The following is a 20,748-nucleotide window of genomic DNA, read 5'->3' on the forward strand; positions in this document are numbered from 1 at the left end:
GTTGTGCTCTTTGCTGTCAGTGTAGAAACTCTCTTTGGGTACTCTATCTCTATTTCTCTTTGCTCATCCTCCGCTTTCTCTCTCTCTCTCTCTCTCTCTCAAAAATAAATAAACATTAATTTTGGTTTTTTTTAATGAGGCACCTGGGTGGCTCAGTTGGTTAAGCGACCAACTCTTGGTTTTGGCTCAGGTCACAATCTCACAGGTTTGTGGGTTCAAGCCCTGCATTGGGCTCTGTGCTGACAATGCAGAGCCTGCTTGGTATTCTCTCTCTCTCTCTGTCTCTCTCTCTGCCCTTCCCCTGCTTGTGTTCTCTCTCTTTCAAAAAAAAATAAACTTAAAAACATTTTTAATAAATATATTTTCAAATAAAATATAATAAGATTGAAAGTAGAATCCAGACTTCCGACTCAAGTGGTAACTCAAAAATGCCTATTTGTACAGAATTTCTTGATTTTTCTCATCTGTGTGATCTCCAGGTTTAGACAAAAGGAACCTTTCTGGATTTGATTAAGAAAGCAATATTTCAAAAGGGAAAAGGTCACCACCATCCTGAGAAAAAAGAACCCAACAACACCCCCTTTTGTAGTTGTGTTAACTGATGACAGTGAGATCTAGAAAACGTTGTATCTTCTAAAGACATGATGCTGGGGCGCCTGGGTGGCGCAGTCGGTTAAGCGTCCGACTTCAGCCAGGTCACGATCTCGCGGTCTGTGAGTTCGAGCCCCGCGTCAGGCTCTGGGCTGATGGCTCGGAGCCTGGAGCCTGTTTCCGATTCTGTGTCTCCCTCTCTCTCTGCCCCTCCCCCGTTCATGCTCTGTCTCTCTCTGTCCCAAAAATAAATAAAAAACGTTGAAAAAAAAAAAAAAACTTTAAAAAAAAAAATTAAAAAAAAATAAATAAATAAAGACATGATGCTATAAGTATATTGTAGGCTCCTCCAGCATTTGTGCCACAGACCTCAAGACATTTTACCTCAGTTTACTGTTGCAGTGGTGGCATCGGAAGCAGGATTTATGAAAACTCTGCTTGTCCGCTACTAGACACTCCATTGGATAAACAGTCTTTTGACAAAGTGTACATATTGCCTTGTCTTGGAGCAGCAGCTTCTAAAAATAAAAATTTACCAAAGGTTATATGATGCTGTCTTCAATCACACTGCAAAACCAAAACAAATAACAGTATATTGACTAGCCATGCAGTTAAAGTAAAAGCTCTTAAGACTCCTGTCCTAACAGCGCTTCTGTGGAAACTATCCTACCATCAGGTTTGAGGTTCTGGAACATCAATGCCCAACATTTTCACATTTTAAAATATCCTGGAGAGAGTTCTCCGGAGTGCCTACATAGCTCTTAAAGCTGAGGATATTGTATTTGTTTAAATAATTTCCTCGATGACTTCATGTTGGCTCTGTGACACCTTTTCCTAACTTTAATACAGCAAGACTCCTGAATATGTTGAGACGTTCAGGGCCATTTCTCCTCAATCTAAATGGCTTTAGATTGTAGGGCTTTTGGGATTCTCACGTTTGCCTTTTACATGCTCCCTACCTCTTCCCTGGCTATATCATCCCTGTGACCCCCTGCTGCAGTGCTCAGGTGGATGCCAGCTCCTGTGAATCACAGTAGTGCTTAGACAGTGGTTCAAAACTGACATAGAACTTTCACCTCAGTACTGTTTTGATCCTCCCTACAATCCCATGAGACAAACTAAGCTTTCATATAAGTTAATATATAAAGGCATATATGCTCAGGGTTCCTTTTACAAATAAGTGTGTATTTTAGAGCCTCGATGCTCAATTTGAGCTAGTAAGAGATTTCCTTTGTTTATTTGGTAGGACACATATTTCTATATTTTAACACCGGGTGGGTTTTTTTTTTCCTTTTTTGTCTTTTCTACATGCTTTTAGCTATCTTAACAGAAACTGAGCATTTGAAATTAATTGGACAGCTTTGCTTGATTATGCCAGAAGCAAGCACATTAAGAAGTCATATTAATCTGATAAACTAGACACATATGTTGCAAATATGATAGAGGGATAATTATTGGTTTCAGCAGTTTTTATTTTTAAACTTCCTATTCCTTTCAATCTGTTTAAAAGAATGGACTACGTTAATGGTGCACATTAATTATGTCAAATCTTTTTATTGTAAAGCCTCATTAATTGTAAAATGTAGAGAAATAAAAAGAAATAAAGTGTTTTCTGATGTTAAAAAATATGTACTAACTCCATGTGTTTTGAATTTCCCTCCTTCTAAATATAGTCAAATTTTTAAAATGTATTGTCCATGTTCATGTGTAAATGAGGCCAAGTGAACTATCATTTGGAGTTTAAGAAAGGTGAAATTAAATTAGTTATAGAATAAAAATAGTGCCATTAGAAAACACTAACTCATCCAATTTAATAACAATAATTCTATATACAAAAGGTCTAATTCCATATGTATATTTTCATCAAAGATATCAATCAATACAAATCATGAAAGCACACATGAAGGGTATAAATTGTTTCTTGGGTTATTAGCAGGCTGTGTTGAATTCAAACACAACACCACTCAAATCTGGCAGTTAAAAATATGTCAATAGTAGGCCAATAGATATTACCTCATATTGTCTTAAACAAGTGGATAAAATACTAACTTTTAATGAAAATATAAATAATGTGCTATGTGTGTACCGTTTTTAATAAATACACTGTTACATATAATTGTCAATGCTATCACAGCAACAATGATTGTATCTGCTGTTCTACCTCGTCTTATTTACCTTGACAAATACACGTCTCAATCAATCTATGTTGTTATTCTCACACAGTGCAGATGAATCCTATGTTAGATGCTTTTGTGAAAAGAAAGCAGTAAGAGCGAGCGAGCATTGTAAAGAGAAGGAGATCCTCCACCAGGGAAAGCTGTTAGTTTTTGGTTATTGCCAAGCACCCTTCTAACTGCAAGCCATCCTAGCTATGGGACGTGTGCCTTTAAGCGGGTTAATCTTCACACTCTGCACACTCTCGTTTACCACTGATAAATGCAGAGTCCTCGTGGAAGGTGGTTCTCATCTCAGTGGCAGAAGCATCTGAGGTTGCACAGCCCACGCTTTTGAAAACGCTTTCACTCTCCTGCCATGCCTTCTGAAAATTCCTCCTGAGTTCTTTAGGTGAATCAGAAATATCTAAAATATGGCCAGCGATGACATCTTCATAGGTTGGCGGGGCATGCTTGAAGTCAAAGCCAGATTTGCCAGCTTCTGAGCTATGTGATGAAGAGACCATCATCCTCGACCCAACAACTTGGCCCTCAAATGCATCCACACCTGAGAAATGTTCACTTAGCGTCCTTGTTTCAGAGCGGACGCTGGGCTGCTTGACAGAGATTTTTTCTTGTAGCTCTCTAGGACGGTTGCAAGAAAAGCCTGTAAAACTCGTATTTTCTAGAGATGTTAATCCAAATTCCTCCTTACAAAACGAATGACTTTCTTGTTTAATATTATGGTTTGTTTCTCCATTGGTATAAACTCTTCTATTTGACTTTGCTTCAAAAGCTGGGCCATCTTCAAATTCCCTGAACCATCTGTTTATTTCATTTTCATGGTCACTCACGAAATTTTCAGCCATTTGGACAGTTTGGTTGGCGGCTTCAAACCTCTGCGTGTGCTCTGAGCGGCGGGGCCCTTCGACCTTGCGGATGATTTCCACCGCGTCAAAACTTTCAGTGTCCGGCAGGAGGCGCTGCGCGGAATTCCCAGTGTCTTTGTGAAAGTAAGTCGCCCTTTTCTCCACTTGCCTAACTTCCTCTTGAGCTTCCATGGATCCTCTGAAGGAACCACTGTCTACATGGTTTACACTTATAGGTATTGTGATTGTGGGTGGAGAGTCCCTACCACGGGTTTCTATCTTAATTTGACGACGAAGTGTTGCAGGAGACGCGATGATCTCAGACCTTTTCTCCACAATCGGAACCGGGGTTCCTGATGTGCACGGGACGCCCCCTCTGGACAGCTTTGCAGTGGTGTCTTTGAGTTTGACAAGCTGCTCAGAGCGACTCCTGGACGGAGGAGGGGACGCATCTGCTCTGCCAACTCTAGATGTTTGTGCCATGGGAGTTCTTGGCGATGGTTCAGCAAAACTGTCCTTTTTAGGGGACTGAGAGAGCTCATCCTTAGTAGAGGTTTCCGTTCGCCGGGCAGTAGACTCGATTGTTATAAAAGTTGGTGACGGTGGGCGTGTTTTTAAGGAGGGAGGAGAGATCTTGCTATTATCTAATTTAATTTCCTGATGGGTTTTCACATGATTGTGAGCAGTTGCTTCATGGTGAGTTGCTACTTGGCAGTGTTCTGTTTTTTCTACAATCGTGTTTTCTTGCTGTTCACTAACATTAGGCATTTTAGGTAACGTTTCGTTAAGGCTGGTGGGTTTATGCCTCTGCTTTCCTGCTTTGGAGGATATCACGGCTGTTTGAATTATATCCTCACAGGACATAAGCATTTCCTCTGCTTGAGTTTTAATATGTGTTATTTCTTCTTTGATTTTTTCTATGTTATTTTCCATAGCAATGCAAACTCCATACTGTCTTTTTTCTTCACTTAATAGCCATACTGGAATAATATTTAACAGTGTCTGAAATGTTTTAAGGCCATTTTTATCTGGCTCTGCTTCAAACTGTTTTACCCTAGACAAAATCTGTTGTAGTTCTTCACGTTTTCTCAAGAATTCCAATATATTTATAGCACATTTTCCATCATCCTGCTGGGATTCTTTCACAGAGGAAAATAAAGATTTGTTCTGTGTAATCTCTTGCTTTGAATCTTTAGTATTAGAAAAGACTTGTTTCTGTTGTATGCCCTTGACTCCAAGACATTTTTCTTCCTGCAGCTTATTATACGGCTCGGGCAATTTTTTATGTTCAACTTGACTTTCAGAAGTCTGTATTTGTGTTTGCTGAAAATTCTGTGTCTGTGAATCAAGATGTACATCAGTAACCTCTTGCTTGACTACCTTCTGTGCCGATTTATTCAAATGTTCTTGTTTTCTTTCAACTGTTAGTCTCTCTTCCTTTGGACCAGTCATTGATGCTTCCTGATTTGTTCTTTCGTTTCCTGGAAGTTTCCCGCCCTCAGATTCTCTATATTCTCTTTGCTTCTCATGAACTATATTGAGTTTATTTTCATGGCTTTTCCCTGTGGGTTCTGTAGGCAATTTGATTGTTACTCTTTTCTCCTTCTTAGGTAATTGACAATATTTTTCAGCTACAGATTGCTTATTACTATATTCAGTGCTTGCTTCAGTTTTCTCAGTTTTCTGGTACTGTCGTTTGCTAATGGTTTGAACATCAACTTCAGATTGCTTTTTATGGCTTTCATAGATGTGGTCTGTTTCATTTAATTTGTGATCTGCAGCTGGAAGCTTGGTACTCTTAACTGTGAAACTTGGGGAAACTGGTTTTCTTTGGGGCAAGTGCAACTGCTCCTCCACATACTTCTGTTGTGCTTGTTGTGTCTTACATTCCTGGTGACTCTGTTTAATTTCACAAGCTGATATAGATTGTAGCGTGTCCCTCGAGCTCTGTAAAACTTCCTTTTCCATGGTATCTTTGTCTTCTGAGGCTGGTAGAGTACGTTGGCGCCCCTCGGCAGCAACCGTCACCGTTGGTGTTGTGGAAGGGGGGTTATCCGCGCCCACTCCTAGTACTTGAGAATGACTTTGAGAGTCCATTCCGGGTAGGGGAACCACCTCATTTGTTTTTTGTAACAGCACTTCCTTTTTCAGCTCTGACATATTTTGATTTGGGCTTTCTGTTTTGACTATCTTGTAGCAAGAACTCTCATGTTTCTGTTTTTCAAGCTCTTCTCTTTGTTGTCTATACTTTTCTTCAGCAATCATTAAAGGTGTCTTAAATTTTCTCATATAAGGTTTTGGACTTTGTTGTCCTGAGCCTGCTGAGAATGAATGTGATTTTACCAGAGGTGCTATTGTGTTTTCCTTGGGTTGTGAAGTTTCTGGAACTGTCTGTGAGAGAGATCTTTTAGAGTCCATAGATAATTGTTTGCTTTCATCAAGATTCCTAGATAAGTTCTGCTTCATTTCTGTGTGTTCACTGCTAGTCACCATTATTACTTTTTTCTGATCCTTCGAGGAAGTGGCTTTACATTCCATATCTGGTGGGGAATTTTCCAATTCACCTCTTGGGGAACCATGATTCTTTTTATCTTCCATCTGTTTGAAAAATTTGGGTTTGGGGAATGTGGGAGGTGGCAAAATTACTCCCGATTTTCCTGTTAGGACTTTAGCCTGAGAATGAGTTTGCTGCGAACTTGAGGCTTCTTCTTGGGAATATTGTATGATTGCTCCACTTCGCTTTTCTTGAACAGAGGAGGGAAGGAGATGCGATGGTTTAAGAGATGGGGTTGGAGGAGGGGGAGGTGGCGGAAACATTGACAGACATTCAGATTTCTCATCTTCTGGTGGTGGAGGAAGAGGGAGGCCTGGGAAACTTTCAAATTCAGCCTTTATCATCTCTGTGGACAGTGAGGGAGGAAAAACGTTTTTTTCAGGCAACATCATTAAAGGAGGTGGAGGAGGAAGAGGAAATTCAATTTCGGACGATGCATTGGAAGGTGGAGCAGGAGGTGGAGATGGAGGTGGAAGAGAACACTCACTTTCTTTTAAATTATTTTCAGGGTTAAAGCTGATTGAATTAAAGGACATTTCCATTGCCCTTTTTAAGTCTGTGGAAGTATTTGTCCTCATTAGAAAGTCCTGACTCTTCAGATGAACATCAGCCTGCTTTTTGTCACTTGCCTTAAATTTACTGTGGCTTTTTGGGGAGACTTTTTCTTCTGTTGTATTTGATATGTCTTGATCTATAGGCAAAATTGGCTGAGGGTTCATGTTCTTCTTCCTTATACCTTTACTAGAACATTGTATTTCTTGCTTTAACGAAGTTTGCTTCTGAAAGTCCTCTGAAACTTCGCAAGTTTCCACAACTGTCTTGTTGACTAGACTCTGGGTTGGACTGGGCTTAGGGCTTTGTTTATCTGTTGATATTTTAGTCTGTTTGGTATTTTTTGGACTCTTTACAGAGAAAGACTCAATCTTCTGGTGGTCATTTCTCAGTTCGCAAGTTTGAGTCTGTTGCCTTCCAATTGTTTTATCAACAGATTGGGTAAAGACCGCATCCTTCTTCTGTTCTCTCACTGTCTCTGATTCCTTAGTTTTTAGATTTTCCTGAGCTGACACAGTTGAAGTCAATTGTCTGCTCATATGTTCATCACCAAAATGCTGCTCTGCTGTGGTATCCATCCAGGCACCCATTTTGTCCCCTGATTCCAACACATTTTTACTAGCTTTGTGGTGTGAATTAGATAGTCTTCTAAGGTTTTTCTCAAGAGCATCGTTGTTTTGTTCACGATCTATGACAATCTTTATGGTGCCTTTTGGGGCTTTTGGAAGATTAAGTTCAGTTCTTTCTTCTATTAAATTCCCATGACAAGATTTGCCTGTAGTTTGATTGGGAGTATCTGTTCCCCCTTGCCACCTGGATGCTGGTTCAAAAGGTCCTGGTCTTGGCTGAAGAACACTTTTTTTGTCCCTCTGTTCAGCCACCTGATGAATCTTTGTTTTCTGCTCTTCTGAAGAACCTACCATCACCGCCTTCACATCTTCTTTCATTACACTTTTCTTATCCACCTCTTTAAAAGCTCTCTGTGCTTTTTTCAGATTCCTTAATGACATTTCAAGGTCATCTCGGATAAGCTCCTTTTTCAGGATTTCTGTCCTTGTGTTTGCAGTCTTTTCAAGGCATTCAATAGCTTTCTCAATATCATCAGGGATGGCATTGGGTTGTTTAGATTCTTTCCATTGGTGGCTTGATTCCTTAAGTGACTTGAATGTGGCCAGCATGTCACTTTTTATAATTTCTTCTGTTTTAGCTACTGTTTTCTGACTTATGGCCTGGTTGAGGGAATTTAGGGTTGATTTCAAATCACCTTTTATAATTTCTTCTTTGGGTGTCTTGCAAAATGTAGTCTGAGGCTCTGTCATAAAAACCTTAACTGTATTCTGCACATCTCCTGGGATGATGTCAGTTTCGTTAATAGTACGTTCAACCCGAGATTGCCTTTTCTTCAGTAACAGTTTTGTGCCCTCCACATCACCACCAATTATTTCTTCCTCTCTTTCTTGTTTCCCAGCTGTTAGTGTTTCATTTGACCCTGTCTGGAGTTGCTTAAGATAATCCAAAGCTCCAATTTCTATGCATGTTGTGAAAAACTGAACATTTCCCCTCTCAGAGGCATCAATTTTAGCCCTTTCAGATATTTTATTGTTTGATATGGAAGATAGCAAACTATGAATGGTACGTTTCACATCACCCCCTATTACTTCTTCACGCTCAATTGTGTCACCAGTGTTTTCATGAAGAAGACAATAGATAGTCATGTTAATATCTCCTTTTTCATCTTCTTGAATTAAAATGCCTTTCTTTACAGATCTTTCCTCAGAGAACAGGTTTTTTATTGCTTGTTGTACATCACCACTCACTATTTCTTCTTTTTCAGCATGAAATTCTGTTGATCTGTTTAATAATTGAGTTTTGGTCAAATTAACATTTCCCTTTTCTTCTTCACTAACCAAAATCTCCCTTTTTGTACAGTCTCGTTTGGAGAGTAGGTTCACCATTATATTTCTGAGATCAACCCTAATAATTTCTTCTTTCTGTATCTCAGGAGAGGCTTGATTCATTAGCTTGTATTTTGCCATTCGAACATCCCCAACTTCATCAGCTTCAATGATGATTCCAGGAGCCTCAATAACTTTTTGAGAATAGAGTTCTTCCAACGTTTCCTTAATGCTCTTGCCAATAATTTCTACCTTCTCTACCCTACTTTCATTAAATTCATGAAGGGGTGTAGTTTCAAAGAGCCATGTAGTTGTTTTGACATCAGAAGGAGGGATTTCTTCCTTGATGATTTTTGTGGTGCTTTCATCTGCTTCCTTAATAGAGTCCAAAGTCTGATTTTCAAAAAGCCATACTGCCTGCTTAACATCACCTTTCTGTATATCTTCCTGGGTGACGGTTTTGATATTTTCATATTCTGACCCTTCTCCTCTCAGTTCATCTATAGTGTGCGTCTCAAACAGCCAAGTAGATGTTTTAACATTGCCCTTTTGTATTTCATTGACACTTACTGTTCTTATATATGTATTCTTATCAAAATTTTCAGATTCAAAAAGTTGTTTACTTGTTTTTACATCTCCACCTTGAATATAGTCTACAGTGGACACGGTATCACGTGATTCTTCTGAAATCTGATCCAATGGCTGGGTTTCAAATCTGTATCTGACAGAACTAACATCTCCCTTCTGAATGTCTTCTTGTGTGACAGATTTAATAACATACACAGTCTTTGACTGATTAATTGAGTCTAATGGTTTTGTTTCAAAAAGCCACCTCGTTCCTCGTACATCTCCATGAATCACCTCTTCCTTTTTAACTGTTGTCACTTCATGATAATACCCTTCTCGGTCTTGAATTGCATAGAGTGGCTGGGTTTCAAAGAGCATTCTATAGCTTTTTACGTCACCCTTTATTACTTCTTCAGCAATTGTTTTCTTGGTACTGATACAGTCAGATTCTTCTTTAATCTCATCTAAAGAAAAAGTCTCAAAAATAAAACACCCCTTCCTTACATCCCCACCTTGTATGTCTGTCACTGTCTTAACTAATTCATCACCTTCTTGGCTCTCTTTTATCATATCAATTGGCTGGTTTTCAAAAAGCCACCTACAATTTAAAACATTGCCTTTCTGAATATCTTCAGTCTTTAGGGCTTTGATCTTTTTCAAAACTTCCTCTGAACTGGAACTTATAGAATCTAAGGACTGATTTTCAAACTTATGCCTCATGCTGGAGACATCTCCAGCTTGGATATCCATTTCCATGGCCTTGATTTCTTTTCCTTCTTCTCCTTGTATGCTGTCCAAATTTTCTGTCTCAAAAAGAAAACATGCTGTACGAACATCCCCACCTTGGATCTCCTCCTGTTTTACAGTTTGCAATTTGACTGTTGCTTCAGAGTCATCTTTTATGGTATCAAGAGGCTTAGTTTCAAAGAGCCAAGTGCAGGCTTTGACATCTCCTTTACGAATTTCTTCACAGTCACTCATTAATGAAACTTTTTCATAAAGAGACTCCATTGGTTGGGTTTCAAAAAGCCATCTACAAGTTTTGACATCCCCTTTAACAATATCTGTAGCTTGTTCAGTTTTACTTTCTACTTCTTCCATATTACTAAAATATTTAATTGAATCAAGAGGTTGAGTTTCAAATAGCCACTTAGCAGACTTCACATTTCCAGTCTGTATTTCTTGAGCAGATATTCCTCTAATTATCTGGAATTTATGAATGCTTTCATCAAACTGGTCAATGGGCCTTGTTTCAAAGAGCCACCTACAACTCCGTACATCACCTCTTAGGATTTCTTCTTGTTGGACTGTCTTTACTTGATGATATTTTCCAAGGTGATCTTGAATGGCATATAGTGGTGTTGTTTCAAAGAGTGATTTATTTAACTCTACAGCACCTCTCGTGACTCCTTCCACCTGTATTTTATGTGATGCATCAAATTTAATTAAATTGTTCGATTCAAAGATATGTGTGTAATTCTTTACATCACCTCTGTCAACTTCTTCAAGTTTCACTGTTCGTATGTACTCTTTTTTATCTTCTCTAATGTCTTCCAGAGGTTGGGTTTCGAAAACCCATTTTTGGTGTCTAACATCCCCCTTTTCTTCTTCAGAGGCAGTAATTTTTTGAAGTTTTCCTACATCAGGGCTATCTTTTAAAGCCTCTATTGGAAGTGTTTCAAATAGATGCTTAGTAGTTTGTACATCACCCCCTATTATCTCTTCAGATCTTAGAGGATCTGCATCAGAAACTTCTTTTAGAATGTCTAATGGCTGTGTTTCAAACATCCAACACTTTCTGGAGACATCTGTACCTATTATTGTTTCCTTTTCAATGATGACCTCTTCTGAGTCTTCTTTGATTTTCTCCAAAGGTTGAGTTTCAAATAACCACTTTGCCCTACTCACCCCACCTTTGACATTTTCTTCCATGGATATTCCTCGGACAACTTTAATTTCTGTGATATCCTTGTTAATTGTGTCCAAGGGCTGTGTTTCAAACATCCAACGTGCTGTTCTCACATCTCCCTTTTCAACATCTTCTCTGTGAACAGTTTTAATTTCTAGCATTTGACCTAAACCATCCCTAATAACATATAATGGTTGAGTTTCAAAACATTTTATACTTCTCTTCACATTTCCTTTAATCTCTTTGAGTTCAGACCTGAGTTGCAGAAGGTGAACTTCATCCACTGAATGAAGCTGTCCAAGCTGATCCAGATGTTGAGTTTCAAACATATACCTCACAGTCTTGACATCCCCACCGGTGATGTCCTTTATGGTGGTTACCACTGATTCTTCTTGACCTTGGTGCATTTTATTCATTGAGTCTAATGCCTTTGTTTCAAACATCCACCGGGCTGTGCGGACATCTCCTCTGGCTAGTTCAGGAATTTTCTCAGCATTTTCTTCCATGCCAGAGGAATGATCACCCAGTGCATCTATGGGTTGGGTTTCAAACATCCATGTTGTATATTTCACATCACCACCAGCAATGATTTCTTGATCAGCAATGCCCCCGTTGATGTTATCTTCATCTGGAGAGCCGTTGTTGATGGAATCTAATGGCTGATTCTCAAAGATCCATCTCATGGACTGCACCTCCCCCTTCAGAATTTCATCCCACTCCAAGTGTTCTCTTTCTGAGTTCAGAGCTTTTTGAGAACTGTCATTTGTATTTTCAAAAACATACCGGGCTTGTTGCACATCTGCTAAAACTGAGCTCCCTGGGTTCACTTGACTAGAGACAATTTCAGAAACCTCACTGATATAATGTTTTTCTAAGTTTTTTCTTAACTCAGGATGGATGTGTTTATATAAACGGTTTAATTCGTACAAATTTCTTTGCTTAGAATATAATTCTTTGGGTACTGGTGGTGTTCTAGGAGGGTTGGGGAATTCAGGGGACTGGGAAAATGCTGTCGCATCTATTGGAGCTTGAAATATTTCAGGTGGGGGAGGAGGAAATTCTTCTGTCTTTCCCGTAGGAGTGGCATTAACTTGTGCTAGAGTTGAGGAAGTGGCACTGTGGGTGCCATGTTTTGTGGTTGATGTTTCCTTCCTCTGGCTGGTCGAAGTGCAAGAAGTAGAAGAGGGACCCACAACTGATGATGGTTTTAAACTCTCTTCATATTCACTTTCAATCTTGAAGGGAAAGAAAGTCAAATCTTATAAAAATGGGTGTAGTGGTGAAGATTTCCTAGGCACTGTCCCTTACCTGTCCACCTGCTATGATATCTCCTTTGGAAATAGCAGAAGACAGACTCTTTTTAAAGACCTACTTAGAAGCAATATTCAGTTTTGTTACTATCTTTCCTATAATTCATTTGTGCTTTTAGGGTTCTATTCCCCATTCAATATATCAACAAGTCAGTATTTTAACATTTACACATAATCTTGATTTTTCTTCCTCCTTTACTTAATATACTGTGCTGAGTAATCTGGAGGGATAACAGTAAAAGTCTTAAAGTACTTTTGAGAATTATTTTGTTTTCCTTGGAATTTTAAGCAGAGTATCTGACATTTAAAATTGACTTTATTATTTTATCTAATGCTAGTTATTAAACTTTAGAGCATATATAATTTTTTCTTCCCTATTTTTTTTTAGTGAGAAAAATTTTAACTCTACTGCTTTTCTCATGTAGAATAATATTCTCCTTATGGGGAGAAAAAAGTAATGGCTCCAGATTTAGTTGAAAAACCACATAAAACATTCAATAATTTGAAAATGCTATGCATTTACATCTGGTTTTACACTTAATATGTTTCCATATAGCGATATTGTTTTACCTTAATCTGCTTGGCTGGGGTCATCTCTTTCTCAGAATAAAGGACCTTTTCCTGGGCAGACTTTTCAAATTGCTCTTTTAAAAACTTTGTTGAAACCTTTGGAATCTCTTCATCCTCAGGTGTATCAATGACTGCAAACAGAAAAGAATACCAGGGATGTTATGTAACTAATAAACATGATGTTTGAGAAGGAAGCTTCTCACAATATATGTTAAATGAAAAGGTTCAAGGTACAAATATATGCATATGGCACCATTTCATTATGTAAGTTAGTGTCAAGAAATATAGGGAGAACAATGGTGGTGGTTATCTCTAGACGAGAAGTCGTAATTGAAGGAACTGTTATTTTAATTGTATATATTTTTCAAGTTTTCTACAAGCATGTTTTACTTTCATGGTTAGGAAAAAATAATATAAGTTATAAAACAAGAAAAGCACACAAGAAGGACAGAAAAGGAATACCTGCTTCCTTTGCAAAACCAAAATAAAGCCAAAATACAGACAGACTCAAGTAATGATTGGGTCACAATTGGCTTAAATCTTCCCTTTTAGCTCTTCAAGGCAAGAAAACTTCTCATTCCCCTTTTATGGGCAAGACAGCCTGTACCTGTCTTATGCAAACTCGTACAGATTTGTCTATAGTTTAATTTCATGTATGTAGGTTGAAAACTGAATTTAGAAGTGTTAAAATCTGTTATTAAAAGTAATACAATTTAGATAACATTTCTGTTCTTAGGGAACTTGATAAACATTAAGTTTTACTGTAGGTGCCCGAGGCAAAAAGCAATTCAGAGATGACTGGTGTATCACCTTCTAGGCTGTTAGGATGAATTCATAAGACTGATGGGCAGTGAACTATTTTAGAAGCTTATTGCATCTGTTACCATAGGCAGAACCTAATTATGTATAGAAATACTACTTTGTCTCCTTTGGGACTGTGAGTCATAGTTATTAAATGTACTTAGTGGGAGGGATTATGCTTTGGAAGTCCTCCATTCAAACCCAGACACATGAGTAGGAGAAAGGCATACTGGGGTCAAATAATACCAGATTCTCACCTGTTTCTTGAACACATTGATGGAACTGAGAAGCTTGGTTTATTTCTTCAGTGTGCTTTTCAAGATGAGAGGCCTGTGTTTAAAGATAATTTTAAATAAATAAATGTTTTTAAGAAGTCAGTTATTTTAGTACTGCATATATATTCTTCATTTCACAGTGATTTTCATTCAAGAGTCGGTGCACTTTGAGAGATGCTAACTAAACTTCTATCCCTTAATTAATTAATTTTTAATTTGAGAGAGAGGGAGAGAGAGCAAGCAGGGGGGAGGGACAGAGGAGAGAGAGAGAGAGAGAGAGAGAGAGAGAGAGAGAATATCTTAAGCAGGGTCACATTCAGCATGACCCCATGATCCTGGGAGCCAAAATCAAGAGTCAAATCTTGAGCCAAAATCAAGAGTCAGATGCTTAACCAACTGAACTACCCAGGTGCCCCTCTATCCCTTGTTTTAATGCATGGGCTCATGGTATAACAGAACATGTATAAATTAACAACTAAAGTGCACTTAAAATTTTAGCATGATCATTTTATTTTTCAAAGAACATCAGTGCCAAAATGGGGAAATAGATGCTGATGTATATTGGTATTAAATACATAAAGGACATTAAAAGCAATTGTTTACAATGAGGTTAGAATTTCCACACAGTTTTGGAAATGGGAAAGTATTGTGTTTCTAAGTAGTTACCATTTCTGTTTCAAGAACGTCACTTTTGTGTGCTTTGGAGCCTGCTTGTTCATTTCTTTCCATTTCCTGGCTGCTTCTTGAAATGTCCACTTGGCTGCTGTGGATCATCTCCTGAAAGGAAATGAATGAAGAAATACACCATGTTTTAATAAAAGTTTGAAAATGTTAACTTTTTTTTTATTGATGCAATTTATTGATGCAAGTGACAGTCTTCTGAAAAAAATTAAAGTTCCTCAGTGTATTAGTTTTCTTGGCTACTGTTACAAATTATTACAAACTTAGTGATTGGTTTATAACGGCACAAACTTAATATATTTTACAGTTCTATAGGTCAGAATCCCTGAATGGATATCACTGGGGGTGGTGACAGGTCTTAGAAAGTATGCATTCCTTTCTGCAGGCTCTAGGGGAGAATCTATTCCCCTGCCTTTTGCAGTTTTAGATAGCGTGCTTATTTTCCTTGGCTCACGGCCCTGTTGCTCTATCAGGCTCAGGGTTTCTCACACTTTCATTCCTGATTCTCTCTTCCAATCCCCCGTTCCACCTAGTGATTACATTGAGCCAATTTGGGTAATCCAGGACTCTCTCCCTGTCAAAAGGTCAGCTGATTAGCAGCTGTAATTTTATTTGCAAGCTTAATTCTCCTTTGCCATGTAACTTAATATATTCACAGATTCTGCAGATTAGGACATGGGTATCTTCAAGAGCCATTATTCTGCTTACTACCCTTAGTAAGCTATAATATGAGAAAGATGAACCTCAAAACGAAAATGCAAATCCTTATGGAAAACAAATGTATTTTGTTGTTTATCAGCCAACTTTTCAGAAAGACTTTTCAGCCAAACTTTTTACAGAAAGACATTCTAGTCTCCAAGTTTGTCATCTAGTTTGATGACACATCCAGAGTTCAAATGAAGAATATAACCATTAAATGTAACCAACATAAACAGACCATATTATGCTAGTATGTATGTCTCTCTCCATGCATGGGGCAATTTTTGATTTTGGTTAAGTTATCACAGGTGACCCTGGCTGAATCGGATACTTTGATGCTCCTATTAATTTTGGTGATCCAGCCCTGTTGTTACTATAGAATGTGATCTGACATAAGTATATGATTGATTGATTGACATGATGAGTCATTTGGCATATTGCTAAAAATCTTAACTTCAAAAAATAAGGATATGAAGAGATTCTAAGAACACATGAATTTGAACTTGTTTGAAGTTGGAAGTTCACTTTTATCTTGATATCTACATGACCATCAAATACTGTTTTTGAGGTCTAATTTTTAAAAATTTGTCTTTGTAGAAAATAGTCAGGTGAGCCAAGGTCCATTATTATTCATCAAATATGAGCACTAATTTTTTTTACACAAAGTTAAATAGTTTTGAGCAGTCAAATTCTAATCCTTTAGACTAAAAATAAGTTTATAATTAATGAGAACTTAACTTGTTTCTTTTGTTTTTGTTTTTTTGCTAGTGGACTTTTTCCCTCTAAGGGTATTTGGTATACAGGGTAAACGTTCTGATTAACAAAGCAGCAATCAGACATCTGCCTAGAGATACATAGCATGATCCAATCTTATTTTACTTTTCTAGGAAGGAGAATTAAGAAAAAAAGTTTGGATATTCTTAAGGAAAGTTTACTTAATGAATGAATGACTAAAATCACAAAATTCTATTAACAAATTGATTTCATTCAACACTCTATTTGCCAGAGAATGTCCTAGAAATGAGATGGAACAACAAACAAATCATGTACTTTACTTTCTCAAGAGGGAGTATAGAAAATAAATAATCCATATCCTTTCCTTTAAGTTCAAATAATCAAAATTTGATTTAATAGGAAGCTTTGCATAATTAAGTTTTATTTAAGGAGATCAATAACACTGGGCTGTAGGGAACAATAACAATCATTGAAGGCTGCAAAGAGAAAAAATGCATGGTCTTTTCATGATCATTGTTTACAACTGTGACAAGTGTTTCCATCTATGAAGATATAATGGAAATATTCTTTTTTTAAGTTTATTGATTTATTTTGAGAGAGGGAGGGAGAGAGAGAGAAAGCAGGATAGGGGGAGATAGAGAATCCCAAGCATGCACTTCACTGTCAATGCAGAGCCCAATGTGGGGCTTGAACTCACAAACCGCAAGATTATGACCTGAGCTGAAGTTGGACGCTTAGCCAACTGAGCCATCCAGGTGCCCCTAAAGGAAATATTCTATGGCTTTCTTATGATACAGATTAAACAGACAATGAAAAAGCAAAGGACAGTGGGAACCTGAACAGTACCAAGATCCTTACTGAAGGGCACCATGATCCATTACTATAGAATCATGTCTCTGCTTAGTTCCAGGTGAGAAGCTACGGACCAGAGACATGCTTATTGGTGTTTTAAAATTGGAATTAGTTAATACCTACAAAAATCAAAATTTCTGCCTGCTTTTGAAAACTTTGAAGATCCAGCAACACTGGGTTCACATTTCAACATGGGAGTTACTTGCTGGAACAAAGTAAGTAGTGGTCAACCTTTTTAGTTGGGACATGTACTTTTGAGTTGGTCACTGTTCACATTATTCACTAATAAGTGACACCAAGTTGACATTAAAACAAGAACAACAACAACAACAACAACAACGACAACCCTGCCTGGAACCTATAGAAATTTTAGCTTCTTATACTTGCTGCTAATCATCAGGTTGAATGAGTAGAGTTGGTGATTTGAATCTGTATGTTAAGACAAATGCAAGCACTGGGAGTAAAAAACAGTAAATAAATGTAATTTTGAAATATTTTGAAAGTTACCATTTTCTGGGCACTTTATACTTAATGTGTATCTACTTGAGCAAAAACAATCCATGCCTATCATATCTAAGTATGTTTTCTTGTAGGAGATGACACAACATAAAGAGTACAAGGGTACATAAATTTTGTTTAGAGCTGGAAGTTTCTACTTATGTGCTATTACTAAGTAGAACTGTAATTGCTACATTAGTTTGGTATGTTACTGTCCATATATCAATTTTACTGCCCCCAGGTTGCTATAATTTATATCCAATCTATCTTAAAATATGCCAAGATTTTATTTCTATCATTACTGTGTTTCATATTTTGCAGCTAGTTAAGTTTGGATTTTAAATATGCCTTCCATTCTTCTCAGTTGCTGTGTCTACAAAGTACAGGGTTAGGTAAAATGATGGGTCATCATGATGCTCAGGAGAAATCAAATTACACAAATAAAGTGTAATAAAGAATTCTGGCAAGAACACCATACATAAATTCACACAAAACAATTAATAAAATTTGTTCCTGAATATTAAATTCAAATATAGCTCAGGCTGCAAGAGACAAAAATGCAGTTGTTCACAGATGGATTAACCAGGAATCAGAAATGGGGACTTTGTACTAACTCCCTCCTCTACTGGGTATGTCATAATATTGGGTAAGTCACTAAATTACACTTAATTTTTTTTCATTTCATCCCTCCATTTATAGAAAAAGGAATGATACATGTCTTCTAATACTGGAATCTAAAGAAGAGAATGTGGCACAACCACAAAATAATATGATGTTTGCATAGCTCATACCAATCTGATGTTGGCTCACATATTAGACAAGTATCTTACAAAAAGCTACCCTTGATATATATACTTCTTCTAAGGAGATTTCTCCAGCACAGGAAAGACATCACATCCTGCCTACCCAACTTACTATCATTATAGGAAAAAACGTCGTACATTTGTACCAATAAAAATTCAAACTCAGGAGCCTGGGTGGCTCAGGCAGTTAAGCCTCTGACTTTGGCTTAGGTCATGATCTTATGGCTCATGGGTTTGAGTTGCATGTTGGGCTCTGTGCTGACAGCTCAGAGCCTAGAGGCTGCTTCAGGTTCTGTCTCCCTGTCTCTCTGCCCCTCCCCTGCTGTGCTCCCTCTCTCAAAAATAAATACACATTTAAAAAGATTTAAAAATTCAAACTCATTCTAGCGCAATGAGTAAAGAAAGAGTAGGACCAACTTTTTTATGGTGACTCATTATTATTGTGACTTTTAGGAGTATACTCAATAAAACAAAATGTGATGAAAGTTTGGCAAAATAGTGCATAGTAACTGCCTCACTATGGTGGGGAAAAAAAGTTCATGCTCAATGCCAATAATTTAGCTATTTTACCCACCACTAATCTCATTTTTAATAACTCTAGAAATAGTTATGATGTTTTAATGCTATTTGTATCTTTGTCAAACAGACATAATACCAAAAATGTGCTATTTATGTTAGCAAAAATGTCAATGGATTCAAGGTTTGAAAGAATAATCAGTTCTTCCTTTTAAGTGATGAGCATAACAATTTCTAGTTGATATATTTTGTTTCTCTAGATTTGGATATATTCAAATTCAGATGTGTTTCTTCTGCCATGAGTTTTTCTTTTTTTTATAAAAATTTGCTTTAAAAATTTACAATATAAAATTTGATTTCCCTAGGGTTTGAGCTTCAGGTTAAGGCTTTTCTACATTCACTATACAGTTTTGAAATCACGACTCAAAAATTATTTTCTGTTTGAAAACTTCTACAGAGAGTTACGTATTCCTGCTTCTTTTTTTTGTTGTATTTCCATCCTCTCTGTAGATATCTTTATTATCTGCCTATCACATTTTATAGCCATTATTTTATAATATGAATCTCTCCTTTAACTAAACCCCTGTATCCTCAAATCTCAATGTTTAGCATCTGGCAGACAGTAGATGATCCCTCCCCCCTTGCCCTGAAATATCAAGGAGTAAGTGCATAGGCAAATAGTCATATTTTTTTCCAAGAGTGTGAAAATTTTATAATTTTAAATCTAGTTTAAAAATTGAGATTCTAAACTTTTTCCACATAATCCTCTGATTTTATTTTTTAGTATTTTGGCTGACAGTCTTTGATACTGAACATTTCATAATTGGTGGAATTACTGAAGCTGATGTGTATAACAATAACATGTCAATCACTTTACAAAGTGTTCTCAGAAAGAGGCCCCTTGGTAACACTGCAAGTGATCCGAACATTTATGGATGAACATGGCAGTGCTGTGATGCCATAAGGAGTATTTGGCATCTTAGGAGGAGAAGCCTGTACCAAGAAAACAAAGAATGCATAAAGGCAACAAACATACAGAAAGGGAAAGAACCTTTAAAAACAGAAAAATATATTCTCAGATAGCCTTTTTATAAAACGATCTTCATGGTGCTAAATAGACTAGTTTGTATGTATGTATGTATGTATGTATGTATGGACGGATGTATTTATTTTTAGTGAATTAGTATTCACTGTGTTGATGAAATTGAAGTGTTGTCAGGCATCATCTAGAAACAGAATACATTGAGCAGAATTACTATGACATGAAGAAAGCAAGCTGAGATATTTATGATCAATGAAAGACAATACTTTATCCTAATGCAAAATATTAAAAAAATCTTTTAAGATAAGGTAGTGACTTTTTCCTTGGAAATCATTGCATCCCTAAGCATGTTTGATTTTATATAGGTTCACCTATGCATTTATTCAACTAACAGCCCTTGAGTACCAATGATCTCCATCACATTGTGCTAGGCATTGTCAGCATTGTTTTAATAAAAGTTTCTATAATTATATCTCAATGTACTTAAATGTCTATCAATCATCTATCCATCTATCGCTGTATCTGTACAATATATAAAAATATATTCATATATTAGAGTAAAAAGTCTCAGCTTGAAATTCTCTTGAGGCAAGGTTTGTAATATATACAGGTGCATGAATTATGTAGTTTTATTACACAAATATCTGGGAGAAGTATTATCATTCAATTAATTTCACCTTTTTTTCACTGAAAATAATTATGCTTTTGTCTTATTTAGCTACCAGGAGCAAAACCTAACTTTTTAAATAAAAAAACACTTAAAAGTAGAAATATTTGACTTCAAAAAGAGGTTTCTGAATAAGCAATGCCAGCTTTGACTGCAAGAACTCTGACTGCCTCTTCTTTCCAAAAATATTATTTATAGGGCCATATTCC

The 20,748-nt window shown here is 37.0% G+C and overlaps 1 protein-coding gene across 4 annotated transcripts in view; it reads right to left on the minus strand.

The window, feature by feature from the left end:
- XIRP2 (xin actin binding repeat containing 2) overlaps positions 1 to 20,748 on the minus strand; it is a 100,739-nt gene that overhangs the window by 8,462 nt on the left and 71,529 nt on the right. For 3 of the 4 annotated variants that reach the window (XM_053908024.1, XM_019458428.2, XM_019458420.2), the window contains exons 4-8: positions 14,713 to 14,823; positions 14,029 to 14,101; positions 12,971 to 13,101; positions 3,019 to 12,325; positions 976 to 1,109 (exon numbers count right to left, since the gene is read on the minus strand). In XM_053908024.1, the coding sequence (XP_053763999.1) occupies positions 1,015 to 1,109; positions 3,019 to 12,325; positions 12,971 to 13,101; positions 14,029 to 14,101; positions 14,713 to 14,823 (9,717 nt within the window). In that variant the 3' untranslated portion in view covers positions 976 to 1,014. The remainder of the gene's footprint in view (positions 1 to 975; positions 1,110 to 3,018; positions 12,326 to 12,970; positions 13,102 to 14,028; positions 14,102 to 14,712; positions 14,824 to 20,748) is intronic. The other variant, XM_019458438.2, reaches the window with a different exon arrangement.

The sequence above is a fragment of the Panthera pardus genome, unplaced genomic scaffold (assembly GCF_024362965.1).
Source record: "Panthera pardus isolate Hobbes unplaced genomic scaffold, ASM2436296v1 HiC_scaffold_10, whole genome shotgun sequence".
NCBI classification, from domain to species: Eukaryota; Metazoa; Chordata; class Mammalia; order Carnivora; family Felidae; genus Panthera; species Panthera pardus.